General features: G+C 33.7%; 1 protein-coding gene and 1 pseudogene across 1 annotated transcript; one reads left to right on the forward strand and one right to left on the reverse strand.

The window, feature by feature from the left end:
• Window positions 1-259: 259 nt before the first annotated feature.
• Window positions 260-4,227, reverse strand: LOC132182398 (TraB family protein). The gene is made up of 7 exons (XM_059595635.2): window positions 3,788-4,227; window positions 2,572-2,687; window positions 2,410-2,498; window positions 2,232-2,306; window positions 1,876-1,983; window positions 941-1,036; window positions 260-696 (listed from the first exon to the last, which is right to left on the reverse strand). Exons 1-7 carry the CDS (start codon window positions 4,165-4,167, stop codon window positions 430-432), a joined length of 1,131 nt encoding a protein of 376 aa, XP_059451618.2. The 5' UTR covers window positions 4,168-4,227; the 3' UTR covers window positions 260-429.
• Window positions 4,228-10,237: 6,010 nt separating this feature from the next.
• Window positions 10,238-11,194, forward strand: LOC132182869 (ethylene-responsive transcription factor ERF027 pseudogene; annotated as a pseudogene).
• The last annotated feature ends 9,659 nt before the right edge of the window (window positions 11,195-20,853 follow it).

Consider the following 20,853-nt stretch of genomic DNA (forward strand, 5'->3'; position numbering starts at 1 on the left):
CAATCACTTAATATTTAAGATATGTTTGGACAACCAAAAAAAAAAAACCTTGGCAGTTTTTTGGATTGGACAACCCAAAAACTATCACAAAATATTTAAATATAATATTCAAGGTTCCACTTAGAGGTAAAGTACTTTTTGTTACCTTTCTTTTTTTTTTTTTCTTTTTTTTTTTTTTATTGGTAAACATTTGTTACTTAGATACATACTTCCACTGACTACTCTATCTTGTACTTGTTCAGAAACAGAAGGAGACATATCAACAACTTAAATTTGTTTCCACATTAATTATAATCATACTTTCCTAAAACTGTAGGATATACAGAAAATATATATATATATATATTTTCATCCACTGCTTCTTTTTTCCTGTTCTCACTTGAGTATTAGACAAACTAATAATAAATTGAAAATCAGGATCATTGAATTCTATTGTCCGCCTTTTATCTGTTCATAAAATGCCCACAACAGAACACCAATCACAGTGTCTCTAACCAAACCCTTAAGAAGACTATCAAGCCACCTATTGGAGCCATCACCATCTGGCCTCTTACCTGCAAGGTCCCGAAACCGCAAGTTTCCCTGGTCTGATACAAGTGCATATATCACACCATTCATGTGGCCCTTTCCAATCACCCCCACCACTCTTTTACTATTATTCACAGCTTTGCTCCGCTTTAGTGACCATGCAAGGTACTGCAAAAGCAGCAAGCATATATCTCTTAGATGGCTGATTATAGGCCTCAGGAAAGTGAAGTAGAAACATATTGATTTCGTTTTATTACATCATTCATGCATAAAGACCAAAACTATATATAGGTTTCAAACTTGTTCATGAACTTTTTTTTTCCTCAAAGCTTTTAAATCAATGAGAATGTATCCATCTGTCTCAGAGTTAAAGGACATTTCAGGTATCTAGTGGTGGCTGTGAACTACTTACTGTGTCTCGTTCGTGTATAAGAGGCTGCAGGAGTGATGGATATGAAAAACTTAGCTGCTCGTAGAGCTGCAAGGTGCCATCATCTGAACTTGGTACCTGCAATAGGTTGTAGATATTTCAAATGGAAGAATTATATTATTGTCACCATGTTGATGAACTATGGTCTAAAATGCACTGGGTGGATATTACAGCCAACTCTAATTTTACATCTGAGAGCTCATAACTTTTTCTTAATGCTTTTGATTTACATTACTGTTGCACTCCATGCTATTTTCTAGATCCTGTTCACATTGATTATTCCCTTTTAAAGGCTTCCTATCCTACTTCAAGTTGCTATTCTATCATTCCTTTCCCTAGGGACACCGACACAGTGTAAGCTTTTACTAAGGTACCACCTTAAGAGGGCGGGTACCACTACTAGGGTTGTCGACATATGAGGCTATATAGCTTTTCAACATTGGTTAGGAATCATTATATCATCAATTTCCCTCTCTTCTATAATCAGTCAATAATGACAACCACCAGGTCAAACAAATGTCATGGAGATGATGTACAACAATTTCTGTAACCAACCCCAAATCAGTGGACCAAAGGCTTTCTCAAGTTCAATATATGAAAATAGATGATCCAAAGACTTAAAGTCATCACTCCATAATATTTCCAAACTCAAAAGTAGGAATAGGAACAGTAACAACCAGGAGATTATGCAGAATAAAAAATCAAAAGCATACCAGTTTGATTTTGGGAAAGTATATATATAATGTCATATAAAACCAAACTTTCTGAGGAAACTTAAGAAAATAATGATGCAGAAATCTCTATACCATGAATCTCTCTCTCTCTCTCTCTCTCTCTCTCTCTCTCTCCTTATCAAACTTTAACAAGGAACAAATTGGATCATCCAGGTAACAAATAAACCGAGGTAAGAAATCAACCTTGAGACTTTTCCTAGACATATCAGATGATGATGTTATCCCGCGAATAACTGAGCTCACTAAACTCAGTTTCTTAGTCCATGTCAGAGAATTCCAAGCCCTTTCAAGCTGCAAGAACACAAACGAGGCAAACTGAAACTCTGTTATTTGGAAAATTATATAAACACACAAAAATCCAGCTTTTAGAAAGAAATACAAATAAATATTCTAAATATTGTGCATAATTGCTAAAATAGCAACCAATAGGACCGGAAATAGGAGTTAAATTTACTAATGTAGAACCTAACTTGCATATTTTCATATAATTTGATCACACTGTCTCATGTGTATGTAAGACTTAACACATATGTACATACCGTTATCTCAATTGGCCGATCCCCCAAAACAATTTGTGCGCCAACTTCTTCAGATACTTTTCGAGCAGCACGGAACTAAATTTGAGAGAACAATTTTGTAGATTATAATGCCATAAACAAACAAATTTTATGCTGTTCCTTAAGTACTTGATGGGTATTTTTTACTTAAATCAACTACCTCATCACCAAAAGGGCGGTTGATATCTGATGAGATTTTTGAGGAAAAAACTGCCAGTAGTAGACGTAGTGCTAGAGCGGTTTGACCACCTGCCATTTGGATATTCAGTAAACAATTTCGTAAGCACATAATCAAAATAAAGAACAACTTATTAGTGCTTACCCAAGTTTATGCTACGGCCAACAGCACCAAAAAACCCAGTCCCAGTCAAAGAAAACATATTTGAATGTAATTGTTGGCCAAGCTCGTCTTCATTGGAAGTGTACATAATTCCAGCTCTGAAAATGAACCCTGCAACAATTGAAGTTAAGATGTGGATTGAAGATAAACAAATTTGAAAATCATGTTACTTCTTATTGCAAAATCAATTTAATGCAATTTCCAGATAAAGTGTCTCTTGAATTCAAAAAATATTAAGTTCGTCTATCTAATTGACCTGCATATATAGAACCAACTTCCTGCATAACTGTTGGTTCCTTCTCTTGACATCAGTTCTATGTTACAGGTAAGTGTAAAAGGTTTTCTAAGACACGTGTTTGCACCACTTTTGTTGCAAACTCATACCCATTTCATCAAATTCAAGCAGAGTGATGCAAGATGTCTGAAGAGCAATAGGCGTTGCCCCTGAACTGTGTCGTATATGGAGGAAGATTTACAGTAAGGCTAGCCTAGTTAGGATGGTTATTGTAAATTGTGTTGGATGTGTGAGAGCTAATGGTTCTACTTCTAGATAACAAGTGGAGGGCATTAATGCCTATTGTCAATTTGTTAATTATTTGGGGGCATCAAAGACAGTGGATAAGTAACAGTGACATATAGATCATAGATGGGCATGTGCATTTACAGGCATGTGCATTTACAGGAAGACCAGTGCGACTGAAGGTGTGATTTCTTGGAATTTTTTTACCTCCATATTTAGTGAAAATTCATCAGACTCTTTTGCTTGCCAAACCATAACATGGAAAAGCAAGTGGTAGAAAGCTCTCAAAAATTCATAACAGTAGCATTTTGTCCATTTTGGAGATGACCCAACTCCCCCTTATGTGTGAGTTATATACAAATTAAAGAATTTCATGCATATACAATGGCTATGTGACAGAAACACCTAAAAAGTTAAACAAGAGTAATTTAATATACAAATTAGGTAATGAGTTTGGGTCACTTAAATATATTAATTACCCATTTCCTTTATACTTTTCGACATAAGACATAATACTCGCAAGTACACTCATAACGTTGATTTTTAGAGCAGCATTCAGTATACTAAACAAAATCTAACTGCACCCCGATTTGAGACCTCCAAATAACTTGATAATTTGAAAAGGACAAACTAAATTCACCCAAAAAAAACAAAAACCAATAACCAAATCACACTTGCCTGCTTCTGCATAGCTCCACGACCACATTATCAGGCTTCAAGGCCCGCACTACGCGTTCGACATCCACAGCAGATTCCTGGGATATATGCGTAGTCCCAACTAACCATATCGCCTCCGGCTCCACGAACTCGGTCCTCCATGCCGGTACCGGACCGTACCGCCTTTTCTCAATCAATACCAAACTCCCATTCTGAGCTAAATCAAGCAATTCAGGGTGAGTTTGAGCTATTATGGCTACAGAGTCATCCGAGATTTCTGTTCTGAAATCAAAGTCTGGTGGGGGTGGTTTGATTGAAACCTTGGAGGGTTTGAGAGATTTTGTTGCGAGGAGAAATGGGTTGGTGGTGAAAATTGAGAAGATTGATTTGAGGGTCTCCATGTATGAGAATGAGAGAGCTTCGTTGGTCTAGTGTTTCGAGTCTCAAAAATGAGATTTTTCTTGTGTTTCAGAATTGGGATAGGGCAACTAACTTTAACGGCCATAAGCCTTGGATATTAATTCCCTACTATCAATGGTTGCAGAAGTTTCGTACTCACATAGAACTGATGTCAACATATCCACTTAATTTTTCTTAAATGTGATATCTCGTGTTACAACCAAATTACTAGTATAATCTGAATCAATACATCCAATGACACTAGAACCAATTTTATTGTCTCTATCAAAGACTAAACCAACATCTGCAGCACCCTGTAAATAATGGAATATTCATTTTAATGCCTACCAGTGAACCTTGGTAGACTAACAACACTAATTTCATGTGAAATACATGCACGAATGTACACCATAACATACATGATGCTCCCAAACGCACTAGAGTAAGATATATGCAATTGCAACATGAAATACTCCCTCTCATCACTCTGCTAACACTGATGATAGTCTGAAATTATCTAAAGAAGACACATCAGCTAAATCTATCACCATACTAATCAAAGAAAAAAGACACCATCAACCTTATTACCTTCTATAACCAATGAGCCTTGATTAACCTTGATGACCCTACCCTCACTGGAATACTTATATCCAAATGAGTTCAAAGTGCCTAGAATAAGATTTTTCTTCAAATCTAGTACGTGTCGAACATTTTTCAAAGTCCTAAATGTCCCGTTATGAAGCCTTATTCTAATTGTATACCCATACCAATAATCTTCTAGGCAGCATCATTTCCCATCAAGACTGATCCAACATTGGCTGACTCATAGATAATAAATCAATCCCTTCTTTGAAACATGTGAAAAGTACAAGTAGTATTAATGACTCATTTGACGTTAAAATGACCCTAAGAAACAGAAACTACAAGAGACAATTCCACATTCTCGTAATTTTCTTCATCAACACTAGCCATAGAAGAGAAAATTGGCTTATCACCTTCTTCTTTATTTTCCAACTTCAGCCACTCATATTTGTAATGCCCATACTTTTTTGCAATAGTAACACTTAAATTTGTTCTTTGAGTTGGACTGCGTCTCTCTCACTAGATCGACCTCTAAAATTATATGAATTTTTTGAACAACTTCTAACAAATAATGAAATAAACCCTCTGTCTATTTATCACTACATTTCTCATTAAATCTTGTCCTCAACTCCATAGAATTCAAAGTAGATTTAACATCCACTATGGATATGGTATCTTTACTGTACAACATTGAATTAGTTAAATTATCAAGAAATTCAGGTAATGAACATAACAAAATCAGGGTTTGATCCTCATTATCAACTTTAATATTAATATTTTTCAAATTCATAAGAATTTTATTAAATTCATCAAGATAATCACAAAGATGCGTACCTTCCTGCATCTTGAGAGTATATAATTGTTGCTTTAGAAATAAACGATTAGTGAAAAACTTTTTCATGTACAAACTTTCTAACTTTTTTCAAAGTCCAACGATAATTTCTTCATTAGCCACTTCTCTCAAAACTTCATATGAAAGGGCCAATAAAATTAAACTGTACGCTTTTTCTTCGAGTTCTGAAATTTCTTCAATTGCTTTAATACTAATTCGTTCCTCTGACGGTTCCAATATCTTCACCAAACCTTGTTGTCAAAACTAAGCATGCATCTTGATACGTCAAAAATTGAAACTATTCTGACCATCAACTTTTTTTACATCAAATTTTACAGTAACCATCTTGCAAAATAATTAAATAAAGAACCCAAGCTTTAGAATAAGCCATCTCGCAAAATAAAGAACCCAAGCTCTAGAGTGCCTTATGACACAACAAAGTGAGAAAAGACAAATGAAAATGTGCTGCTTCTAAATTTCTCTCAACTTTTTCCGAAAGCCACACTCCTTTTCTAGAAGCTCAACGTCGTTAAAAGTGACTCCAAATCCAACTTGAAATAGAACACTAGTGTCGGCTAAAACAAGAAGTCCAAATCAGACTTGGACTAGAAATTTACTTGGGCTTAAAAAGTGAATTCCAACACTAACTTGGAGAGGTGAAAACACGTGAGAGAAAAATAATCCTAGAGAATAAGGAATAGTGGCAGCCCCACAAATTGATTTGAGTAGTTCAAAGTCATACTATATAACAGGAAAAATGGAATGAATAATGATTTTTTTTTTTTTTTAAAAAAAAATATTCATATTTTTTATAAGATGTGTTTGATGTCATTCGATCTATTGCACATCTCGTCTTTCGCTTTTACAAATTTATTATTGAATCTTGAGGACTCACATGTAGATTCCACATGTTCAATTGTAGATTTGTACATTTCTTGTTTGGAGATAGACAAGATCTGTGTAAGAGAATAAAAACAAACATTTCTCAAACTACTAAAGCATGTCAAAAAGGTCCCATCTTTTTTTTATATATACCTATAATACCCTTAATCTTTTAAAAACTAAAATATAAAATAAATAACTAAAAAATTAATTTGTCAAAATAAAAAATAAAATAAAATAAATGAGGAAAGAGGTGGCTGCCAATTGAGCCAACCACAAGGTTTGATTTTGCATTTATTCATATTTTTTATACCACACGAGCTATTTATAATTTAAGCCAACAATAGTGCTAATTTTCTTTGCCCCTTGGTTGGTTTTTTTTTTTTTTTTTTTTTTTTTCTTTTTAATTTATTTTTCGTTTAAAAAATAGTTTAGTTTATTATATTATAGGAATATTAAAAAAAAAATGGGACCTTTTTGACACACTTTAGTAGTTTGATGGGTTACTTTAATACCTCTTAAACATTATGGGGTTCTATCGCAAAAGGCTGTTAATTTGGGAAGCATTTTTATATTTTTTCCTAAAAAATTAAAGAGTATATATATATATATATATATATATACGTTAGCCCCCTAAACTATAATTGATTTTGCAATTATGCCTCCAAAGTTTAAAAAGTGACATTGAGACTCCACATACTACCATTGTGTAACAAATTAAACACTCCAATATTTTTCTTCCCAAAAAATAACCTTGAAGTTATTAATAAATAAAATTAAAAAATATATAAAAATAACCATTTAAAACAAAATTAAGGTGGCTGATATGAAAAGGGCCACCCAGTTTTTTTTTTTTCTTTTTGTTTAATTTTTTTCAAATTGTTATTATTAATAAATTTCAAGGTAGTTTGAGAAGAAAAATGAAAAAAAATGTTTAATTTAACACGCGACAATAGTATGAAAAGCCCTAATGTTACTTTTTAAAGTTTGAAGATGTAAGTACAAAAGAGATAAAGTTTGGAAGATTTGAACTAATAACATCTGCTTCATAAGACGTAATCTCTGACCGACTAAACTATCATTCGATAACTTTTAGAGATTGAATTGAAAAAAGCCCAATTTATAAAAAATTTCTATCCATAATCCTCCTTTGGGTCTCATTGAGTGAGTTGGTTTGGTTCTTTCTTTCTTTTTCCTTTTTTTTTTTTTTTTTTTTTTTTGGGGGGTACAAAAGAGAGCAAACTTGAGTTTGGTACTTTAAGATGGAATAAGAAAAGTGATATGACTATTTCAAAAAAAGAAAAGTAATATGACTGATTCAACACAAAACATGTGTGAAACTATTTATCAACTTTAATGATTAATGGTGTGATTCGACAGGATTAATGCATATCATGTGATTTGAAAGCTTTTTTGGGCCCTTTTGGACATGTCTCAAAACCGTGTTTAGCACTCACTAAATATTTGTTGAAAACTTTAAGGATAGGTAGTACGCGTTAGAAACAGCGAAACAAAATTAGTGGACAGTTGAGTTGATTATTAAATACTGCTTTTGTATTTTAAGATGTAATATCATTGTCAAAATATTCTCAAATAAATAAGATCTCTAAATGAATTTATGAAATACAAGCCTATAACACAATCAATAGAATTTTCTTTTTCTTTTCCTCCCTCTTTAATAGTGCAAGCCTTGTATCTACAGCTTTATTATTTTATTTATTTATATCTTTTCTAGATGACTGAGCTTGAACTTTCTTGTAGCAACTAGGAAGTCTTGCACTTAATTCATGGTCAAGTCACAAAACAAGTCTGGTAAGGAATTCCCATAAACTGACCGACTCATTGACTTTTTTTTTTTTTTTTTTTTTTTTTTAAGTGACTCATAGACTTTTTGGTCCAAAGAAAAAGTGACCCATAATTTTTTTCGACCTCTTTAGAAAAGAAAAGTATTAAATACAAATTATATTATTTTTAACTGAAGAATGAGGCCTTTTTATAACGATATTAGTTTTTTTTTTTCAAATTAAAAAAAGTAGGTAAGAGGGCAACCAATTATAGACCGCAGATAGTTGGAAGCCACATATGATGAGCTTAACCAATGAAAATTATAAGCGTTTTTTCAAGTTTAGTTGCGCTATAGTCTGACCCAACTCTAACAGGTGTTAGTGGAACTCAAGGCGACTAATACTAATAGAATTGAGAATTCTCATTTTGTGAGTCAAATTCTCACCCTAATACATGTCCAATCACTTGAAGATTACCTTGAGATCACTAAACCACTACTATTAATGATTATAATGTTATTGATTAATGTTCACAAACAGTGAAAATTATAAGCGCTTTTTCAAGTTTAGTTGCGCTATAGTCTGACACAACTCTAACAGGTGTCAGTAGGACTCAAGGCGACTAACATTAATAGAATTGAGGATTCTCATTTTGGGAGTCAAATTCTCACCCTAGTACATGTCCAATTACTTGAAGATTACCTTGAGATCACTAAACCACTACTATTAATGGTTATAATGTTATTGATTAATGTTCACAAACCAATTCTTGAAAGGAAAATGATTTCTAACTCTTCTGATCCCTTAATAATAGGATAAGATTGTACAATGAAGAGTATTCATTTAATGTAAAATGATGGGTAATATTGTAAATTTTGTCCTATGACTTTAATGTTAAGACAATATTACCTTTCATTTTACACTAAATTAATACTCTCCATTTTATTTACTCAAATTTAGAGCTCATTTCATTTACTCTCCATTTCACAGGTCTTATATAAATGATCTCTTTTATCAAAAAATAAAAATAAATAAAAATAAAAATGCTACTTATCCTTCTTAATAAAATGGTAATTAATTGACAATGATCTTCTCTATTTCACTTGAAATTGATAGTATTATTTATTTCATATACATCTAATGGTGTATATAATGAATTAGGATCATCTCCATTTCAAATGAACTGGATAATGTCCAATTAATTATAATGGAAGAGTATTTTTATCTCATCAAAAAGTAAAAAGACAAAAATACCCCTCCATTATAACTAACTAAATACTATCATGTTCATTTGAAATTGAGAGAATCATATAACATGTCTATTTGTGACCTATTGCAAGCAGAGTTTTCTGCGCTGCCTAATTCAATATAAATGCAAAAGTCCGCAATTTAAAAAAAAAAAAAAAAAAAAGATCATATAACATGTCAATGTTAGCACATCTTTTTTTAAAAAAAAAATTAAATAATGAGACATCATTAATTATCCATTTCATTTGAAATATAAATAGTTAAATATTATATACCTTAATTTGAGGATAATTTTATCTTTTCACATTTTAACGATATTTTTATCTTTCCACTTTAATTATCTCAGTCTGAAAACGAAATGCTTCCTCAAAAGTCATAGTACTCAAATTCAATGTTCATCAAAAGTCAGACTCAATGACCCATCAAAAGACATAGAATAAATAAAGAGCGTGGTAAGCATGTCCTAAATGAATCGTCACCATCAATGACAACCAAAGTTCGATCGAGAGACAGAGATATGTTTGGTTACTTAGGAAATGGAAAAAAGAAAATATTGTGGATGAAACAGCTAATTGCTAGTTTGCGCCTAAAACGTGTGCCCACTTATGGGCACACCATTTAATTAGTAATTATCCGCGATTTTCCCACGCTTTTCCCTATTGTTTCACTTCCTCTTAAATAAACCCACCCATCACGTATTTTGCAAATTAAATATCTTTCAATTTTCATATTCAAATTCACGTAGGGAAACACAAGTCCATATATACATATATATTATTATTATATGCACGTACAATGGCCAACAATCCTCCAAACCTGTCAAATATTCAAGTACCCGACCCGCCTTTTTCCCCTTCTGTGCGCTTGGAGGAGACTACACCAGGTCATTCTACTACCACCGCCACATCCACATCCGGTGACCCGTCACCCAGACCCGAACATTCTCCGGGTGGGTCTTCGGGTTCAAGAGGGAGGCTGAAATATAGGGGAGTGCGGAGCCGGAGCGGGAAATGGGTGTCCGAAATACGCGAGCCGCGTAAAACTACGCGCATTTGGCTCGGTACTTACCCGACTCCTGAGATGGCTGCTGCAGCCTATGACGTGGCGGCGCTGGCCTTGAAAGGCCCCGATGCGCCGCTCAACTTTCCCAACTCCATTCTCTCGTACCCGACACCTGCGTCGACGTCGGCGGCCGATATACAAGCTGCGGCGGCGGGTGCTGCGGCGGGTAAGGCCCCGAAGTCGCCGGAGAGAGCGCGGTCGGAAAATGAGGTTTCGACGAGTAGTGGCGGGGGGTTTGGGGTGGGGGCGGGGGTGGGGGAGGAGTTCATCGACGTGGAAGAGCTTCTGAACATGCCGAATTTGCTGGCTGACATGGCGGAGGGAATGCTCGTGAGCCCGCCGAGGATGCAGTCGACGTCGTCGGACGACGACTCAGATGGAGATGAGTTATGGAGTTATACCTGAGAGAAAGCTCACTCAGATCGGACATAATTGTCATGTAATGGTTTCATGATGTACGGAAAAAGCTTCCGGCCAGTATTTTCCATTACATACTAATTTTTGTGTGGCTTTTTTTATTTTTTTATCTTCCGATTAGGGTTTAGAGAAGCTCCCTCATGCTGGGTTTTGTGCGAGCTATGGGTTACTAGTTAGGTGATTTTGCTGCAATGTTGGTGGCTCTCTTTTATGTATAAATTAATGTTTATGTCATGACGTACGTACGTACGTCTCTGTCTCTTCGGGAGCCATTTATTATTCATCAAAAAAAATTTTACTTCGTTCTTACTTTTTTATTACGTCAGTTTCAAACCACTATATAGTTTAGGCCAATGACAAACGGAGCATTTTGGTAAAGGGTAAACTGGTATGCCTTTAGGACTTGGGAGACAAACATCAACGAAAAAGAAAAGGGGGAAGATGTGATTCTTTCCTTTGATATTTGTTACCCAAAAATATATAAACTTTTGACCTTCAATGGTCAAACTTGCGAGACGAGCAAAATTTGTGGCGAAGATCAAGGACAGCATTTTCAGGAACTTTGAACACCATCAACTGAAACTCTGTTTTATGTGATTTCTCATATTATTAATGACTGGGATTCACGACTGTGACTGCCTGTACCTTTGAAAGAGATCAGTGAAAGTATCGCAGACTGTACGGGACTCATTTTTTGCCAACAACACATAGCTCACTTTTTCTTTTTAGGAGAAACTTCAATAACCTCATAAATTTTCACGTCTTTTACAAATATTTTCCAGCGTTTAAAATCGCTCTTGAACTTTTGTTTCATTTCGAATATTCTTTCTCGTTAAATATTGTAGTTAAATCAAATGGTAAAATAAATAAAAGATCTTTATATTTCTAAAATTTTTAAAATTTTAAAATTTATCCTTATTTATAAATAAAAAATTATTATAAAAAAAAAAAAAAAAAAAAAAGTGACCCACTGTGGGTCACCCACCCAACCACTGTCTTTTCTTTCTTTTTTTTTTTTTTTTTTTTGTAATTATGACCCATGGGTCACAATACGGGTAGGTTAGATCCACCGATGAACTCACGGGTCAAGAGTTTTTTTAAAAAATAATTATATTTTAATCAAAACTAAGGGTATTTTAGGAATTTTAAACCCCTCCATTAACAAAAAATTCTAACGGAATGGGGAAAGTGGAAAGAAATCAAAATTGGCTACACCAAAGGGAGAGATTTTAAACGTTTGAGGGGTATTTGCAAAAAGCGTGAAAGTTCATGGGGGTAAGTGAAGTTTCCCCTTCTTTTTATATAGAGGAATCAATGCTTCTTTTTTGTCCGCACGATTTAAGGTTTTGAGAAATAGTTCTCTCAGTTTTAAAAGGTGATCAATGACTCTTATAGTAAGCCAAAAAAAAAAAAAAACAAAACAAAACAAAACAAAACAAAAAAAACAATTAATTGATACATATTATTAGAAAAGTTAGCATAATTCATTGGAAAAATTACACTTTACCCCATAAAGTTTGGGACGATTTTCAATTCAACCTTTAATGTTTCAATTTTTGCAATACACCTTCCAAACTTTCAAATTTTCGCAATTCGACCAATCCGTCAGTTAATGCTGTTTTGGCTGACGAAAAAGTGATCACGTGACTCACACGTGATCACTGTTGGCATTTTGTTCCTCAAAATGCCCCCCATCCACACGCACGCACGCCTTGCCCTTGCCCTTAACCTTGCCCACACGCAAGGATGTCTTCGAAGTTAGTGTTTGAGGTTAGCTATGGGGGTAGGTTCGACCAAAGTTTTGGTTGTGAGTATGTGGGTGGAGAAGTTATTGTTCATAGTGATAGTTATGATATATATATATATATATATGTGTGTGTGACTAATAATATGTGCCCAATTCAATGGTCAATATGAAATGAGTGTTTTTTACCAATACTCAAAATGGATTTTAGAGATGCTTAAATTTATTCATATGATGAGCCGCTTTACATATATACAAAGATAATTATTTCTTTGGAAGTAAGTTATGAAAATCTAAACTAAAACTAAAAATACATGCAAATATTTTAGAAGTAAGGCAATCAGGTAAGAATTCAAATATTTTTGATACATTTGTTCACTCCAAATTGCACTTTGAAAGTAAAAGCAGAAGTTGATTACTTTTCAGTTCTCATTCAATTTAATCCTTGCATAGCCGAGAAGTTCTCAATTCATGTATGATTGGAAACAACATTTGTCATCAAAAGTAATTATAATCATGTAAAAATAAACAATTGGCCAAAACATAATAACAAAGCAATCATTAGGATAAGAGTTTCTGACACTAGGGCTGAGAGTCGGTCGGTAATGTCGGTTTCAGTAGAAAAATTGTGTTTTTACATTTCGCACCGACAATGTCGATAAAGTCAAAAATTTCACCGACTTATTCCGTCAACATTTTGTTCTGTCATCAAATGGCAGTCGGTAATGTCGGTTTCGGTAAGTGAAAAAATGGAAAATTGGTCGGCAAAGTTGGTCGGTGAAGTCGGTTCGGTTAGAAAAACCTCTTCCGCCTACTGCACCGAAAAATTTGGAATAAAAAAATCATGCCACCTCCCATCCATCATCTAAGCGGTCACAGTCGGTTACGGTCAAAACTCGGTCGGTTGGCGGCTAGTCAATGAATTTGCTCAGCCCAACCTGATACAATAAATCATGATAATCATGTAAAAATAAGAATATCGGCCTAGTGCATACAATGATGTATCACCAAATTTTATTATTTAAGGACAAAAGTTCGAAGGAGACATTTGCAATAAAAGTCTTTTTTTTTTTTTTTTTTTGGCATAAAATACATAATATTGCAGTCAACATGACAATAGGAACAAGATAAAACTGAGATAAAAACTAAAAAATTGAGAACGTCTCGTGCTGACCAAAACTGAGATAAACACTCAAAATTACATTAGGGATTTAGAATAAGACCAAATTTGAGAGAAATTATTCAAAGCAAACAATTTGCTTAAATTTCTAACAAATTGTAAGTCAATATAAGACAACCCGTTTGTCTCTTAAATGAAATGAAATGGATTTGGAGACCACTTTTGTTCACATGACAACATTATACACTTTGGGAACCATTTTTGTTCCAGCGCAAACAAACAACTTCACCCAAGGTCGCAATAAATCCAACAAAGGCAAATACAATACAAACACCAACCTTAATAAATCAATATCACGGACTAAAGGATAACCAAAGAAAAAACCTCCCTCACAAAAACTCCAAAATTACCAAAAACCCTAGTTTTATACTACTTTTGTGTACGGTGTGAATAGACGAATTGAAAAGGGAAAAAAATTACCTCGTCGAAATCAATTGTGCAAAAGTTCAAATTGGGTGGTTGTCTGTTGAGAATCTGTCGAGTAGTTGTCGCGGAAGTGGGATCTCCTCTGGCGCTTGCTTTCTTGAACTGCTGGTCTCCGCCCTTGACTTGTTTTTGTACAAAATAGAAAAGTAACTGAAGGTTACTTTGTTAACTTGGGTTGGGTATGCGTGTGGGCAAGGGCAAGGGCAGGGCGTGTGTGTGGATGGGGAGCATTTTGGGGAACAAAATGCCTGATCATGTACGAGTCACGTGATCACTTTCCCATCAGTCAAAACGGCTTTGACTGACGGATTGGTCGAATTGGAAAAGTTTGAAAGTTTTGGGGGTGCATTGCAAAAATTAAAACATTAGAGGTCGAATTGAAAATTGCCCCAAACTTTGGGGGGGTAAAGTGTAATTTTTCCTAATTCATTAACGTGCAATATTAGCACCAATCATAACGTGACACAGATAAAGTCTTTTCATCTAGATCTGCTTTGGTGTTTTAGTTTGACGTGGCTTAATGCTATTTGATGACACATGAATGGCCTAATTTGTACCAAATTTTTATGGAAGTTATTATCACTATGATATCGAATGCATTCGCAAAAAGTAAAAACCACAAGACCTTGAATAAGTTAGGTAGACAAACAAGTTTATGGAACCAATTGAGTTTATACAATGGTAAGTATGCTCTTCAACTTCTTCATGGTCAATATCTACTAAAGATTATCCATTCCACATGAATCATATTAACACACCTATACATATTAGGCTGTGAGAAAAAAAATTCAATGTCCTACAATTGGAGATACTTTTGATTTTGAATAGAGGTGTGACCACTTTCTTCTTATTAGTTCCACATGAAGGAATTAAATAAAAAAAATTAAAAAAATAAATAAAAAAGGTGTAAGCTTTCACTCGTATAACCTCCATGCCGAGGAAGAAGTGTTGAAGGGAGTATGGATCATTCCGCATTTTAATGCATAAATTTTACTAACTTGAAAATTATACATAATAAGATTTAATTAGTCATAAATTTTTTCTTACTATACATTTGAGATTTTAAACCATTTTCAGCAGAGTTAACATTATCCTGAGGGACCTGTACTATAACACCAATGCCCCAATTTTGCTGCATACATCCATCAAACCGGCCTGATCATGTCTGACTCCTGGTGATCCATACCACTAATGAAGTTCGTCCATAGTGCTCACCACTCAAACACGAAACCAATGCGACATTGAACTGAACTAGACCATAAAATAGAGTGTTCATGACAATCTACCGTCTATTGTCTAATTATTGAATACATGAAATTTGTGATTACATTAATTGATATAAACAATATGCTTATAATATAAATCATTAAGTTTAACCAAGTAAGGAACATTTGGAGAATACATATGTGCATAATCATTCCATAAATATTTACTTACATCGATCGTGCATCCACATTCTTAGACATCTGAACTCCTTAACACTGCAAACATGCTAGAATCAATTATGTAGAGCTCTACAAGGTCTATTCCTAAGTGAAACCCTAATCATGCAACTAAAACCCTAATTAAGCCTTTATTGCTTGAATCGATCATTTGATCCTCAAAAATCAATTAATCGATCATCTGCGACAGCAATAAAAACGTAGGTCTACCTATTCAATTCCTAATTTCAAACAATAAACAAACTCTTAAATCATTTTAGAGGCCCTAAAACATACATCTAGCATACATGCATGTTCAAACCATACGTAATCAATCATAATCCCGATTTGTATTTTAAAACATTCAAAAAGGATAGATCTACGTCTTCAAAATAAAGCATTTGCAAATTTGTCATGTAATATAATCGACTTATTGCAATAAATGTATTTAGATGCTGATTTAATCTTAAAAACGAAACCATAACTTTCAAAAGATTACTATATCTTACTTATAGTAATGAAAATAGCTAAACATAATTTAGATATGGATTTAAACAGCATAAGAACGTACAAAATAGAGAATAAAGGTTCAGATTAAAATGATTACCTTGGATTTGAAACTTTCAAGCTAGGCTTGAATATTCACTCCTCCAAGTATAAATTCTCTCTCACTCCTCTTTTCTTTATCTCTCACTCTAGGATTTTTCAAAGATTAGTGATGACTAAAATGAATGTTCTAGACGATATAATGGTTTTATAGATGTTCATGCACGAGAAAAATGGTAGAAATGTCTTTATTATTCCTTGTAACTGCCAATCGATTGTTCATTACTTGAACCGATTGTTCAGTTCACAAGATCTTCCAAATAATTTTAGGATATAAATATAATAATATAGTTTTAAATTGTTTTTACCCATTTTAAATATAATTCCTAAAATTAAAGATTCTAATAAATATTTCTACATTCTAGTTTACATCAAATTGTAATTTAAAAATAATTACTATTTAAATATGTGGGGTGTTATATTAAGTGTGTTGAGAATGAATAGAGAAGAGTTAGAGTGTAAGCTGACAAATCCAAGCTCCAATAAGCAATCGCTGAGTCAAGAAAACCACATGGGGCTTCTTTTAAGCCATAAAGGATCTTTCATAATTTGCACACATGCTGAGGAAATTGAGGGTGAATGAGTTCGAGAGGCTAAGCCATGTACACATCTTCTAAGAGCCAACCATGTAAGAAAGCAATATGAACATTCATCTGGCGAATGGACCAACCAGATGAATTGCGAGTGAGAGAACGAGGCAAATGATGGTTGGCTTTACTACTAGGTTGCATGTGTCACCTAATCAATTGTAGGTTTAATTTTCGTGAAAACCTTCTATACAACCAGGCGACCTTTGTGCGTGGTGGTCGATGGAGCCATTAGCTTTGTGTTTGATGCGAAAACTCTATTTAAAACCAAAGATATTCATGTCCAACGTACGAAGGGGGAAGTGAGCTTTGACCAGTTGGTTAAGTTGTTCAAGGAGCTGTACCTTGATCTACCATTTAGAGTTATATATGTTTATGATGTTTTCCATTAGATGCTCTGGTTGGTTTAAATTGTTTACCTATAGAGAAATGGTAGATCAAGGTATAGCTCCTCAAACAACTTAACCAACGAGAAATGTTATCGGTCAATATTTTTTTTTTATATTTGATCAATCTCATCTTACAAATTCAACATTAGATTTATAAATTTATGTAGACTCTATAAAATTAATAGTAGACCCTACAAATTTAATAGTTAATCTATTAAATTTGTATGAAAATATAAATAACTTATTAACTCCTAACATTTCTCCTATCTATATATTATTCCTCTAATGTTTACTAGTTAGCTGACCTTTGAATGTACACAAAACACTAATGATGAAGATATAGCGAAGGAGGATAGCAATAATTAATGATGCAACATTGTAAAGAAAATTGATTGTGTTCTCTTTCCAAACGAGGATGATTGTTGATCGATAATGAAAACAAAGAAGTGGCCATGGGCATCATATACATGGATAGGTTCAATTAACATGGGAGAAATACTGTGCTTAAAGCGGCTAGAAAAAAGGAATGAGCGAAAAAGAAAGCCTAACTACCTTTTCTTCTAATGATGGTTTCCTAATATTCACAGATTACGAAATCTGCTAAATTAATCACCTTTTAACTTTACAATTCTGTGGAAATAATTCGTCATGGATGACGCATGAGAAAAGGTTGTCTCCTCCCTCCCCAACCCGACAAACCGACTCTCAAACCGCGGATATTCCGAGTTGTTTTTTTCTTTTTAAGTTGGTATTATTTTGATCAATCTTTTGTAAATCAAAAAGTGACATACAATATATATATATATATATAAAATATGTCCTCTGTACGTATCACCTCCAATGGCTCTTCTAATAATATCCCATCATTTTTCAACATTATCCATCCATAATATAATAAAAAAGGAAATCTTTGTTGGAAGAGAGTGGTGCAAGTTGCCAAATTGGGAGTCTAAGTGTAAAATGGATTTGCAAGTTTCAACCCATTTGAAACTCAAAAAATATGTTTGGAAGTATGTTCGTTGAAACGTTAAAAGTAAAGAGTTGGCTGAATTTGTTCGAGTCAACAAGGGCAACCCAAATACATGAACCAGAAGCCCATGCCTTTGTCTTCTAGAATTATAATACGATAAACCTACCTAGCTCCTTTAGGAGTTCACACCTATGGCTCCATACCTATCAATCCCACCTTGGCACCTTCCAACGAACTTCTCTTCGGATAACAAGACAAATTATAAATTATAAGCACCAATAATTTTAGGATTTATATAAAACATGTTATAATTAATCATAGCATACGAAGAACAAATTAAAGAGAAATTTCTTACGTAATAGTTCAGCTCATTATTAACCTAATAATAAAATAACTATGCCAGTCCATCTAAAAGGAAAATAAATACAACAAAACATTTAATTATTAGTTATTAATGTGTTCTAGAAGGTGTTTTTCGTTTTTTATTTTAAAGAAAAAAAATTATGTGATATAAAGGTAAAAACTATTTCAAGTGTCTTGTGAGTATTTTGTATTTTGCGTTATTTGATAATGTTAATGTAAAAATAAATAATTAAAAAAAAAAAGCCTATAAAAAATGTGAGTAATACTATAAGTCACTCTCGTGTATATATATATATAAGAATGATGTGGGTTATGTGGCTTTCAAAACCATTAAATTTATAATTGATTATTATTAAATTTTGATCAAATTATAACTTTAAAAGTTACCTCATTTTCGAAGAAATATAACAGTAACTTAACAATACTTCTAAAATTACTCTAAAAAATTACTGGAACTGAAAAACAAGGAATTAGTTACGCTAGGAAGAAATAAGAATAAAATATAAAGAACAAAGTTTTCTTTCTGGATTGAAAGAATTTTTTCTAACCTAAACATGTGACGTTCCGTGCACTAATAATACGTTATCAAGTGGACCTAAATTATTGATGAAAAATCTAGTGGGACCCACAGAGGCTCTTCGTGTACGCGTTTCCGTGGGGAAACCACCGGCCCTCTATCTCTCTCTCTCTCTATCTCTATCTTATCTTTTCTTTTTATAAAAAACAAAAAAAAAAAAAAACGGCCATATTAACTGTCAACCGTGTTTTGGGAACTGTGTGACGTCATCTCCTAAAGGTAACCCCCCCTTGGTTCGTTGCTTTGAATGTGTCACGTGTGCAACTTGCCCAACTGTCACGCGCACACATCGTGCCTTCCTAGAAAGTTCTAAAAACGCCTACCTGTCAGTCCCCACAGGATCATTCTGTAGGCAATTTAGGATTTAAATTTCTTCCACGTGGTGATACTTTGAAGAATATCCTCTTTATCCTCCTCCTTTCTTTCTTTTTTAGTTAAGCTTTTTGTTTCAAAAACGTGAGCAAATCTAAATGAGTTTGGATAACAGATGGATAGAATGCGACACTATCACAATTAGATTTCAATTTAATTTAGACTATGTCAAAGTAGCGGATCAAAATTATTTTTAAAAAATGGATATTCAAACTTTGAATTTATAAATCGGTTTGTATAAAAATTAGAGAACAACTCGTTAATTTAATAAATAGAGTTAAGATTAATTTATATATAGTTTTGTACAAAGGTCATGAAATAACTTAAACTCGACACATGATATTTAGAGTTAATAATTTCTTCTAAGAGAATGATGCTATATGTTCTCTTGAAAAGCAAAAAAAAAAAAAAAAAAATGGTCATTACTTCTCTCACTCAATTTTTAAAAAAATTATATCTACCAAGAAAAGAACATTGAAAAAACACCTCATATTTTTCATTCTAAAACTTGGTGGGAGAAATAAGAAGTTGATTTGACAATTTTTTTAAAAAAATAATATTTTACATATAACCAGAAAAATGCATAATATTTGTTTTCATGACTTACGAACTTAACGTGAACTTAACACAAAATTAATTAACTATAATAACTTATGATTGATTATATAATTTTATATTTGTACACGATTTGAAGCAAATTCCTAATAAAAAGCATCACTTTTAATTATTTTTTAATGGTGGACCGAGTCGTATGGTTGAAATTTTTTTTTAATCAAAAAAAAAAAAAAGTTGCAGCAAATTGTCTCCAAGTGGTGGTTCAGGTACAGAAATGGATAGGAGCCTAGGACGTGGGGGGCGGTGGGGAGTCAAATAAATGACAGGTAGTGACGGTGAGAGCGGACCGAGCCTTGAATCCTTCCTGATTCTGACACGTATACATTCATTCATTCATCCACTTGACTATAAAGTAGAAAGGCTATCGCTTTCAGTCAAAATTATCCACGTGTCGCCACACACCTATACCAGCCCACAACTTGGCTAAATCCAGCTGGTACTTCAGTTCAACCCCGCTTCCTTAGCAGTTGCCAAAAAAAAAAAAATCCCCGGGCCCCACCTCTCACCACCCCCAGCCTGGCTCCTTACCACGAACCGTGTGTGCGTACCTTTTCCCTCTAGTTTGGCAATGCAAAGCAACGTATATATACACAATCTCCTGCTTTTTACAACCAAAACTATAAACCATTAT

The sequence above is a fragment of the Corylus avellana genome, chromosome 5 (genome assembly GCF_965113065.1).
Source record: "Corylus avellana chromosome 5, dhCorAvel1.hap1.2, whole genome shotgun sequence".
Taxonomy (NCBI): domain Eukaryota; kingdom Viridiplantae; phylum Streptophyta; class Magnoliopsida; order Fagales; family Betulaceae; genus Corylus; species Corylus avellana.

Excerpts from the sequence above, each read along its gene's own strand:
- LOC132182398 (XM_059595635.2), bottom strand. The coding sequence starts at position 4,167 with ATGGAGACCCTCAAATCAATCTTCTCAATTTTCACCACCAACCCATTT. Across the intron at positions 2,499-2,571 it reads TGGCCGTAGCATAAACTTGG|GTGGTCAAACCGCTCTAGCA; the intron begins GTAAGCACTAAT and ends TCCAAATGGCAG. Across the intron at positions 697-940 it reads TTATACACGAACGAGACACA|TACCTTGCATGGTCACTAAA; the intron begins GTAAGTAGTTCA and ends CTGCTTTTGCAG.